Source organism: Oryza glaberrima, chromosome 6, assembly GCF_000147395.1.
Source record: "Oryza glaberrima chromosome 6, OglaRS2, whole genome shotgun sequence".
In the NCBI taxonomy this organism is placed as follows: Eukaryota; Viridiplantae; Streptophyta; class Magnoliopsida; order Poales; family Poaceae; genus Oryza; species Oryza glaberrima.
The window spans coordinates 28906054-28918201 of NC_068331.1; the positions used below are offsets into that span (position 1 = coordinate 28906054).

General features: G+C 47.0%; 2 protein-coding genes and 1 pseudogene across 2 annotated transcripts; 2 read left to right on the forward strand and 1 right to left on the reverse strand.

Annotated features, from left to right (window-relative positions):
• Positions 1-2754: 2754 nt before the first annotated feature.
• LOC127777665 (uncharacterized) lies at positions 2755-3825 on the forward strand. Its single transcript, XM_052304274.1, has one exon. It carries the CDS (start codon positions 2837-2839, stop codon positions 3701-3703), a length of 867 nt encoding a protein of 288 aa, XP_052160234.1. The 5' UTR covers positions 2755-2836; the 3' UTR covers positions 3704-3825.
• Positions 3826-6522: 2697 nt separating this feature from the next.
• Positions 6523-8083, forward strand: LOC127776728 (uncharacterized; annotated as a pseudogene).
• A 146-nt stretch (positions 8084-8229) lies between these two features.
• On the reverse strand, positions 8230-11914 carry LOC127776727 (ATP-dependent zinc metalloprotease FTSH 1, chloroplastic). The gene is made up of 5 exons (XM_052303256.1): positions 10633-11914; positions 9681-9927; positions 9403-9586; positions 9142-9313; positions 8230-8630 (listed from the first exon to the last, which is right to left on the reverse strand). Exons 1-5 carry the CDS (start codon positions 11866-11868, stop codon positions 8409-8411), a joined length of 2061 nt encoding a protein of 686 aa, XP_052159216.1. The 5' UTR covers positions 11869-11914; the 3' UTR covers positions 8230-8408.
• Between the last annotated feature and the right edge of the window lie 234 nt (positions 11915-12148).

Genomic DNA, 12148 nt, shown 5'->3' on the forward strand with positions numbered 1-12148 from the left:
AACCAATCAGAAGCTTGAAGGGAATCTAATCAATTCATAATTCATAATTCGACCAATGTGATGACTGAAAAAGAATATTTTCCGTCAAGCCGTAACCCTAATCTTTGCTAACCAACTGAGAAATAAAGATTATATTTTTAAACATAGGGGAGTATATAATTAAATATCTGTAGGTTATTTAGCAAACACAAAGGGTATGAAAGGCAGAAGATATCCCTTCAGCACAGATTTCTATGTATTGAAATTAGTGCACCAGAAACCCACTTACTTATTACTATTATTTTAATTTTCAAATATAAGCTGTGGACTTGGACCCATAGTAGGAGTACAACATAAAATTTGGGTTTTGGCTGTGTTAATAGATTCTAACTTTTTTCTTCAAACTTCCAACTTTTTCGTTACATCAAATATTTGGACACATGCATAGAACATTAAATGTGGAAGAAAAAAATTTGCACAGTTTGCATGTAAATTATGAGACGGGTCTTTTGAGCCTAATTACGCCATGATTAGTTATAAGTGCTACAGTAACCCACATTTGCTAATTGTGGATTAATTAGGCTCAAAAGATTCGTCTCGCAGTTTACAGTCCAAATATGTAATTTATTTTGTTATTAGTCTACGTTTAATACTTCAAATGTGTGTCCGTATACGTCAAAAAAAATTTTGACGCCGAACTAAACACGGCTTTTGTTTAAAATGTGCTTGCATGATATTGGCTGAAAATAGATTTTTTTATCATCTCCTATATATATACCTTACATAACAAGGCATAACTGAAATAAATATTAATAATGCTGGCTAATCACATATGACATATATGGAGTGGAACATACATGGATCACAGATACTCATGAATAATAATTGGGAAAATGAGATAATCCAAAATAATTGGTAAGCTTGTGTACGTAAGTTAGATACTGGTTTCTCCTGTCTTATATGTCTCCTCAAACTCAAAGATAGGAAATTTGGAACAAAAGCTAGCTAATTAAGCAATCTCATATATGGACGGCTTGTTGGCTTCTAGTAGAAGCATACAATTGAGTTGGCGCAGACATTGCACGCATGCATATACTATATATATAACGAGTTAACGACGACTAAGGAATGATATATGTAGCATATGATTACCCGTGCGTGTGAGTTGTGAAATGAAGGTTAATTAAATGATTTTCTGAATGTCTGTTGAGGCTGCCGTTGGGCGGCGCAAGCCACCATTATATATGTTTTTAATCACATGAAGTGCTAATTAACATGAGGTTGATGATGAGAGCGGTTGGACAAACCGAAGGGATACAATGGGTCGTCGTTAATCTTTCTCTCAACTAATCGGCCGTCGATCGAAGAGGTGATCGACTAGGCTGTCTTTTGTCTTTAGCTATAGTTAGGACACGGTTACAGGATAGACAATTGACGACGACGACGACGACCATAGATAGAATTGAAGAGATGATTAGCATTAATGATGTAATATATGACGATGTGATCGATGGATGTAACATGGGGGTGATCGAGATGGCGAGACATTTGGAATCTCATGTCTCCCCCGGCCAATTTGCAAAATCAACAGGCAGCTCATGCGCGTATAGTAGCAGCTAGCAGTTAAAGTATTAGCTGATCGATCGATCCGATTTTTGCGGCGGGCGGGGAATCGATGGATCGGATCGATTGCCGCGTGTCCGACCGCGTAAGAAATGGTCAATCGATCGATCGATCGCTGTGTCGTCGTCCTTGCAATGCTGGCCTTTGGATTAGTGATGAGTTCATCGACCAAGCCAGCTATGCATGTTAGTACAGTATTAGCTATAGGCCGGCCGGTCTTAATGTCAATTGTGAAGCTAGAGAGAGATGCTTGGGCAGCAGCCTCCCCTCGTGCGTGCGATCGAGCTGCCATTAATTGTTTACACTGCGCAGCTAACTACTGCACGTTGCCGGCTGGTAGTTTGCTGAGCTGCTCATATATATATTCATGCTAATGATCGTGGTGTCCTAATGATAATGATGTTTCGATCGCTAATTAACCGCTACTACGTATGTACCTCCATCCTAAAAAATAATTATGATGTGTTTCCTATATCAGATACTATATTCTAAAATAATAAATTTTTCAGTACCTAAGAAAGTAACTCGAAGAAATACCTAAATTTTATAATGGAAGTTTTGATACCAAGTTTTACAGTAGAAAATGTTAAAAACAGATGTATATATAGTAGAGAGAGACCGTTAGAGATTAAATTTGCTACCGGTGTCTACCCATGCATGATCACCTTGTTGACCTAGTACTGATGATGAGCTAGGTCAATCATGCATGCATGAATATGTGGCCGAGTTTACAGATCATCGTAATTTGACTATCCTGGATCCATCGATCGATCATCATCAGACAGCATGCAGTACTATGAGTGGCTGCGTGCATGTCCAACATCTGCAATACACCTAGCTCCGCCAGCTTATCGAACACAAGAAAGAACATGACACCTCATCCAACAGCTTCATGCAAATGCAGTAGGAGTAAGCACATGCAACAACCGATCGGATCGGATTAATTTTCACTAGCCTTAATTAGCATAGCATTATTCATCTTAACACTAATTAAGCTAGCTGGCCAGCCATGGCAGCCTCCCCTCGCGGATCATGTCCCCCCGCGCCACACGTGCACGTGCAACAACCCCACATGCATGCAACCTCCTCTTCTCCAGCTTCGGCTTGCTTATATATGCGCCTCCCCATCTCCATCTCCATTCAACTCCAACACAAGCAACCACCAACGATAACAAGATCAACAAGAAGAAGAAGAAGAAGCTTGCATTGAGCTACCAATTAATTCACAGTCATCATGGCTCCCAGCTTTGGCCGCTCCATCTCCTTCCCGCTCAGTCCGGCGAGGTCGTTCAAGCCCCGATCGGCGGCGGCGGCGTGCCACGTGCGCTCCATCAGCCTCCCATGCCGCTCCCACCCGCTCCTCTCCCACCTCCAGAGCCACATCGCCGCCGTCCGCTCCTGGCTCCTCCAGGACCACGGCGACGCCTCCGCCTCCGCCTCCGTCTCCGCGGGCCTCGCCCACATCCACGCCCTCCACGCCGCCCTCGCCGACCTCCTCCTCCTCCCCGACCCTCAGGACGCGCTCCGCCGCTCCACCGCCGCCGCCGACCGCCTCCTCGACGCCTTCCTCCTCCTCGCCGACGCCCACCAGGGCTTCCACGAGGCCCTCCTCGACCTCACCCACCACGTCGCCGATGCCCGCGCCGCGCTGCGGAGGTCCGACGCCGCCAGGCTCGCCTCCGCCCTCAGGTCCCAGCGGAGGGCCGAGAAGGAAATCGCCCGCCTCGCCTCCACCGTCTCCGCCGCCGCCGCCGCCACCAAGTACTCCTCCCGCCTCGGCCTCGGCGCCACCGCCGAGGAGACCGAGATGACCGCCGCGCTCATGGACGCCGCCACCGCCAGCGCCGCCGCCTCCGCGGCCGTCTTCACCGCTGCCGCCTCCATGTCGTCGGCCGCGGCCTCCTCCTGCAGCTGCAAGAAGACGCCGGCGTTCGCGGCCTTCGCCAAGAAGGCCTCGCCGGAGACGGCCCAGGTGGCCCTCGATCGGTTCGAGGAGTTGGAGCAATGCATCGACGAGTCCGAGAGCAGCTGCCACAAGGTGTTCAGGGGCATTCTTCACACAAGGGTTGCACTGCTCAACATTCAGACTCCAACATTCTAGAAACCAACTGAAAATGTACTTCTTGCTGACTGCTCAGGAGACGAACTAATTGATCATGTACACACTACATACAATACTGTACATAGAAAACAGAGTACAGAGATTAATACAGAGAGGAAAATTTTGCCATACATCTATGTGTTCATTTATGTGCAGACTTCTATCTGTTCGATTGTGCCTACGAAACAAAAGTTGTTGTTCATTTTCAAACTATTCTGAGGCATACAGCGAAACACATAGGTCTAATGAGTTGAGATTTGTACCAATCTTGAAGGACATCAAATGGCCTTCATTATGTCATTTGCATAGCGAATTCTGTTCAGAGTCTGTTCAATACTTGGTTGTCTTCAGTTTCAGTTTTCTGCAGACTGTCCCTCTTTTTTTTCTTTGAGGAACCTAATTGCATTCAGGACATCAGAAACTGTTCAAGAATGGACGGTTACTTCCAAATGATTATGAGCATACATTACAATTATTTCTCAATGCCAGGAGATAAACCTAACAAATCATTTCTAGAGAAATATGAGATGAAAGAAACACGATACTACTCAGTTCATTTCCAGAGTAGTTTTTTTTTGGTTGTTGTTAACACAAATACTAGTGCATATTTCAGACAGTTCCCATTTCAATACCTTCAAGAAAACCATAATCTCTTGAAGAAAATCATAATCTCTGTTCATCACAATTACTGGCAGAGCAATATCCTGTGAAGAAAACATCATATTTCCGGATCAACGCGCTCAACTACCGTAATTCTGATTGTCAAAATATACTTTTTTTCCCCTACAAATCTAAACAGTTAAAACGTGAAACTTACATATTCTCAAGTCAAACAGTATTTTTGAAAGCTGGTTGAGAGAAGACTTGATGAGAGAATGGCTAGCTAGCTAGCTGCTTGTGTTGACTGCGCCGCTGTTGTGGTTAATTGCACGAGGGTTACAGCTAATTAACACGCTAATGGGAGACATTTGGAATCTTTAAGACCAAACTAAAACTAATCTACCCAGCCTAATTAAGCCGGCAGGTCTAGTTTGATCTATAGTCCAGTCTACTTTGATCTAGCTAGGTACACGGTTTAAAATGTTTAATCAATAGGATAATTAAACTGCGATCGAGTTGAACCACTTGATACTAATTTTAGTTGAGGATTCACAATTAGCTAGGATCGATGATGCATCATCGTCAGTTGAGCTGTCACAAATGTAAGGATCGATGTATATGAAAGTATCATCAAAATTAAGACGGCACACCCTGCTGTCATGTCGCATCATCGATCGCTCGGTAGCCATGGAGTGATGCAACCATGATCCATCATGATCTCCAGGATACAGCCTGTTAAGTGTGGATTAGACAGAAACAACACATATAAGTATTATATATGCTGATGAAATATTGGTTCATGCTTGTAAGGTTTTCTCTTCCCTAGGTCAAGCGCAACCAAGGCCTAATTAGCCAGTTGATTGGGCCTGCCTGGTTTGCTGATCGAAGACGATGGATCGATATGTAATCAGAGATTCGCTCGTGCCAGATAAAATATATATAATCGATATCCTATGGAGGAGAGGAGAGTAGTAGTGTGTACGAGTGTCACCGGCAACACAGGGACATCCCCAGCTGGCATGCTTGCGTACTGTACGTACCCCAAGCTGAAAACACACCATTTAATTAGATTTTGCACAAAGTCTACTCCTTGGAACTGTTCCGATCGTTGCAAAACGATCCTCCAAAAGGGATTGGACTGGCATGAATGAAAGCACAGACCTGGGATCAAAGTTACCAGCTGCACACAAGGATTAACTAACTGAAAACTTGATTGAAGATGTAGATCTAATTCTTTCTTGTCCTATATTTCTTCTCCTATTAAAAAGGAAACTTTTTTCTTCTCTATCGATCATCTAAACTTCTCTAAGGCTGCGTTTGAGACAAACACAATAGAGATAAAATTCACTCATTTTCCACGCGCACGTTTCCCAAACTGCTAAACGGTGTGTATTTTGCAAAAAAAAAAAATCAATAGAAAGTTGCTTTAAAAATCATATTAATCTAATTTTCAAATTTAAGTTAATCAATACTCAATTAATTACGTGCTAATGACTGATCACCTCTTTTTACGTATCTTCTCATTTTTCTTCCTCCCAAATACACCTACCCCGTACTAAACTTGAATGGTATAAAAGAACTGCAATTTCAGAACAAATGAAGTCTAACTTTTAGCTTGCTTTGTTTAGTTTATTTTCTGTATTGATATAGATGCGTAATACTAGTGCACTTTTCTTTATACTAGTAATAATAATTTTTGTAAGAGCAAGTTTAATAATATAGCTAACTACTGGCTATCAATGAATATTAAAGCTAACATGTATAATAAGTTAACTATAAGATTGATTATTTTTTTCTTCTACCTCCTTCTCTCGTTATGAATTTAATGTAAATATCTTAAAATATGTGTATAGGTAGTTCTTGCGTGAGAGCTAACACGCCTCACTTTTCTTTATCTCTCTTCCACGTAAGTTTATTGTTGGCGTAATATCCTTGTTGTAAGTAACTTGTACTAGCAAATAAACTGATAGTTTCATGCAGGTGTTCTTTGATGAATTTACTCTTATATAATAACTATATGTACTGGGTGTGAAATTAATGTACATGCATTGAGGTGCATAAATTTGTTGCGCGCGGACGGAATACTGGTTTGATCTGGAGTAGCTGCGGACAAATTCAGTAGCATGTGTGTGCAAGTAGTGTATACGCGTTTTACGCCCCCTGAAGTGAATACAGTATTGGCATCAAGCGTACGTGCGGGTGCGGCCGGCCAGATCCGCATGTACCGTACACTAGAATCCATCCTGCAACGTACTCTGCATCGATCTGCAAGCTTCGTCGGTGACCTGGCCTGGCCGGATTGCTTCCGTGTGCATGCCTTTTCAAACACCTATATATATATATATGTATGAGTATGACGACACCTCACCTTCTTCAGATAGCGATACATTATATACGCTTGCATTATATTGCCTCCTCGATCGATCAGCTACCAATATCCATCCATCGATCAGCTAACACGATGAGCGTGCCGCCGCCGAGCCCTGCAAGTAGAACGACGACGATGAGGAGGCCGTTCGCCGCCGGGCACGTGCGGTCGGCCAGCGTGCCGTGCCACTCGCACCCGCTGCTGACGCACGTCGACGACCAGCTGCTCGCGCTGCGCTCCTGGACCTCCAACCCGGGCCAGAACCCGCTCTCGCTCGCCCACGTCAGGGCGCTGCTCTGCGTCCTCGACGAGCTGCTCCTCCACCTCCCCCTCGCCGCCTCCACCGACCGCCTCCTCCACGGCTTCCTCCTCCTCGCCGACGCCTTCGGCACCTTCCTCTCCGCGCTCCTCGCCCTCAGGCAGCACGCCGCCGAGCTCCACGCCGCCGTGCGCCGCCGCGACCACCCCAAGATCGCCTCCGCCGCGCGCGCCCAGCGCCAGCTCGACAAGGACCTCGCCCACCTCGCCGCCGCCGTCGCGCGCGACGCCTCCAGGTGCGCGCGCGCCACCACCACCGTGCCATCCTGCGACAGCCACCACGGCGCCGGAGCAACAGAGCTCGAGGTCGCCAGGACGGTGGCCGAGGCCATCAACGACACCGCCGTGGCGTCCGCGTCCGTCTTCATGGAGGTCGCCTCCCTCGCCGACGCCGCGGCGGCTGCGGCCGCGGCTCCCGCCACGAAGAAGAGGCTGCCGCCATTGATGCACTCGTCGTCGAGGAGCAAGAACAAGCAGGCGAGCTACGAGGAGAAGAGGGAGGCAATGGCGCTGGAGAAGCTCAAGCAGCTGGAGCAGTGCATCGGGGAGCTGGAGAGCGAGAGCGAGAAGGTGTTCAGGAGTCTAATTCAGGCTAGGGTTTCACTGCTCAACATTCACACACCAACATTTTAATTAATCACACATATTGATATTGGTGCCCAGCCAAACAAATTAAACCAATAAAGCTGGCTACCAATAACTTATATAATCAAGGGACTAATTAATTTTAGGCCTTAACCAATGTTCATGGGTAAAGCTAATATGCTTAAATATATGTGTGATTACTGCAATAATGTTAGAAATTCTTTTAGGCAAATTAAGTCAGCAGTTCTTCCAAGATGCATGTTTTTGTCTTTGGGTGATGGAACGTGTGATTGCTTGCTATGAACCTCTATGATCACAAGATCGGTAAATCACAGCGCATGAAAATGTGCAATTGCTCATCATGCACGCATGCTTCAATGGAACAAACTAGCCATGCATCTTTTTACTCTGTTATGCTCTGTTTAACAAATACATATTCTGCTCTGTTCAAGCTATACATATTCGTTCCGTGTCCCAGACCAAAGCTGCATTCTAATTGAAGTGTTATGATATGAGATAACAGAAGGAATCTGAAGTTTTGATGCCGATCAGTAAATCTGGATTCAAACATATTAAAGTCCACACGGATGAAATAGCTGCAAGCCTGCAACTGCGATATGTCTTCAGTGCAGATGTACAGCGAGCACAGTGGAATCATGTTTAGTTAGCGATGCTATAATCGTAAGCACCAACTGTTTACTTGATCAATGTCAATATTTGCCATTCTTTACAATGAACTATACAAGTATATGCAAAAACATCTCGCCTAAATTGATGTGCTTCCTACAAATTCGCCTTCTCCATTTCACCCAAGGGGATGAACATACAACGCAATTAAGCGACAAACAACTCTGCCTGACCGTCGATGAACAGGCTCATGAACTCTTCCCCGTCCACCGTCTCCTTCTCCATCAGAAGCTGAGCAAGCTTGTGGAGGATGTCGATGTGTGTCGTGATGATCTGCGTTGCTCTTGAGTAGGCCTTCTCCACGAGCTCCCTCACCTCAGCATCCACAACATCCGCGGTGGCCATCGAGTAGTCCTTCTGGCTCGACATCTGCAACCAAAGGATATGAAAAATATCATGCTACCATTCACACAGATACTACGAATTGCCGATAGAAATTCCGAGAAGCAAAACCAACGCAGGTTAGACAGATTGCCACGTCTGGCAGGGCAACCAGTAATCTACTCACAGCCACACAAAAGAGTTGTGTGCCTAACTGGCACTACTCTTTGATTTTGTCACTGCTTTTATAGACCAAGTGTGTTGATGATGACAACATTGGCAGTATATGACTATGTGAGTGGCAAAGTTACAGGAAAGACTAGACTATACTATTCATCAAGGTTAAAGGAACAAACTGAACTTCAGGAAATGGACCTTCCCCATAGGACAGTAGACACTTCAGAACACTAGATGCACACTAGGGCAAGAAAGGTTGGGCTCATATGTTGTCATTGTTGAAGTTTGCACGTCTAGTTCTTCAGTTAATTTTCACAGACTCTGCTTCTAGGGTAAGAAGTTTTTCTTTCTTTGATAGTCTATTTCAGTTATAGTGATTTACCTGCTGGCCCAAGAAAGGATTTCCACCAGGTCCACCAATCGCAACTTGCCCGATCTTCTTGCTGAATCCAAATCTTTCAACCATTTGTCTTGCAACACGTGAAACCTGCATAAAATCGTTGGAGGCCCCAGTTGTCACATTTTCTTGGCCAAAGATCACCTCTTCGGCAACCCTGCAAACCATGTAAGCTCACACAGTTCAAGACTTTGCACAACAACAATAGCACATGTACGCAGATATGAACATTTCACTAAAACCCACCTTCCACCAAGAGCTACGGCCATTTGGTTCTCTAGGTAGCTCCTGCTGTACAATCCAGACTCAAGCCTCTCCTCGCTTGGAGCAAAGAATGTGAGTCCACCAGCTTGACCACGAGGAATGATGGAAATCTTAGCAACAGGGTCATATTCAGGCATGAGGGCACCAACAAGGGCATGACCAGCCTCTGCAAATTGAAAAGTTCAAAAATGGATTAGGAACCTCTGCACACCAGGATAATTTCAGCTCAAGTCACAAGTTAATATGGTGACAAGATTTACCATGGTAAGCCACAAGTCTCTTCTTCTCTTCTGAAACAACAGCATTTTTCTTCTCAGGCCCAGCAATGATCCTCTCCAAAGCATCAGAGATCTCATCCTTGCTAATCTCCTTCAGATCACGACGAGCAGCAAGAATAGCAGCCTCATTCATCAAGTTTTGAAGATCAGCTCCAGTGAAACCAGGGGTTCTCCGGGCAATTTTCTCAAAGTCGACATCTTTTGCCAGAGCCTTTCCTCTCGAGTGAACCTATCAGACAATAACATGTCTTGTAAACTTGTGCTTTGGTACAGATAAAAGCTTATCAAATTGGGAAGCCATAAGGAAAAGTCGATCAGCATTCAGAAAGGCACTCTATGTATCTCAGCATAGCTTCTTCAAAGAAAATTAGCAGTAGATGGAAATACATTGAAATCCCTAAGTTAAGGAGCATCAAAGACTAGATGAAGTAGCACTGCAAAACCAGCATCCCTCTTAGGACGATGGAATGGACTACATAAACAGAAATTGCAAAGTACCCATACGGATTGATATGAGCTAACATATATATCAACCACATAAATTTCTGCAAATGAGTACAGCTGCTCCTGATTAGATATGCAGACCACAATAAGATCATTCTACGGTTAAAGTAACTGTACATAATATCTTGAACTATGATGCAGAGCAAAATCATGCCATGGTCAGCTGTATAACAACATATGCTATGATACATGAACAATGGTCCATCTTTGAGTCAGCTCAGGCAAAGTTTGATTTTTAGTTAAGTTCTTCATGTTCTAAGCAATTAGTAATTTCGACTAAATGGACAAAGCTACTATAAGAATGCCAATTAAATTATCATCAATGGCACTGAACTAAGCAAATTTGTGAATTGGTTCATTGAAATTCAGAACAATATCTACTAAAAGCATAGGAAATCACAAGCTAGCTAAACAATAGGCAAGTGCTCACCTCAAGAATCTTGACACGCCCGGCGACATCCGGCCTGTCTACGGTGACCTGCCGATCGAACCTCCCAGGGCGAAGAAGCGCCGCGTCGAGCACATCAGGCCTGTTTGTCGCGGCGAGCACAATGACACCGCTATTGCCGGCAAATCCATCCATCTCAGTCAAGAGCTGGTTAATGGTCTGCTCCCTCTCATCATTTCCCCCTCCGAGCCCAGCACCACGCTGCCTCCCGACGGCATCAATTTCATCAATGAAGACGATGCAAGGGGCCTTGGCCTTGGCCTTCTCGAACAGGTCCCTGACCCTGGAGGCACCGACACCGACGAACAGCTCAACGAACTCGGACGCGGCGCAGGAGAAGAATGGCACTCCGGCCTCCCCGGCGACGGCACGCGCCAGCAGTGTCTTCCCGGTTCCGGGCGGGCCGACGAGCAGGCATCCCTTGGGGATCTTGGCCCCGAGCGCGGTGTACTTGTCGGGGTTCTTGAGGAAATCGACGACCTCCTGCAGCTCGAGCTTGGCCTGGTCGGCGCCGGCGACGTCGACGAAGGTGACGCCAGTCTCGGGCACCTCCTGGAACTTGCTCTTGGAGCGGCCGAAGTCCATGGGCCCGCCGAGGCCGCCAGGTCCAGCGCCGGGGCCGCCCTGGGCGCGGCGGAAGAGGAAGAAGAGGCCAGCGAAAGCGAGGAAGGGGAAGAGGAGGTTGCCGACGAAGGCGAGGAATCCGCCGGGGCCGGCGGCGTCGCCCTCGGCGACGGAGATGTCGACGCCGTTGGTGGCGAGGATGTCAATGAGATCGGGGTCGTTGGGGACGACGACGGTGGCGCGGCGGCCGTCGATGGCGGTGAGCTGGAGTAGGCCACCATCCTTGGAGAACCTGACGCGCTCGACCTTGCCCTTCTTGACGGCGCTGAGGAACTCGCTGTAGCGCCACTGGGCGCCCTCGGGGAGGTCGGCGGCGGCGGAGGAGGTGGGCTTAGGCGCGGTGAGGAGGGCGTTGGAGAAAGGGTTGGCGGCCGGGGAGGGGGCCTCTAGTACCTGGACATCCTGGGTCGGGGCGGGGGGTGGCGCGGGCACGTCGGCGAGGGCGGGGAGCGTGGGGGCGGCGGCGGCGAGGGCGAGGAGGGCGGCGGGGAGGGGCTTGGGGTGGGGGAGGCGAGGTGGGCGGAGGGAGGGCTTGGGGAGGGAGGCAGTGATGAGGAGGTGGGAGGCGGAGGAGATGGAGCACGGCGGCGCCATGGTGGATGCGAGGTGGGCGAAGGTGGGGGTGGAGAGGAGTGATGCGGAGGAGGAAGATGGAGGAGATATAGGGAGGTTGGGGTGGGGGTGACGTGGAGGGCGCGAGAGCCATAGATTGTGGTTTGGGGTCATATCTTGAGACTCGTATTCTCCCCTCGCTCACACATCCATTTCTGCGACTTCTACTACTCACACGTACGCCTGCAAACTCCCCCTTCTCCAGCTTCACCCTCTGCCTCGGCTATTCCTTTTATATTTTTTTAAAAAAAGAAGGAAAAAA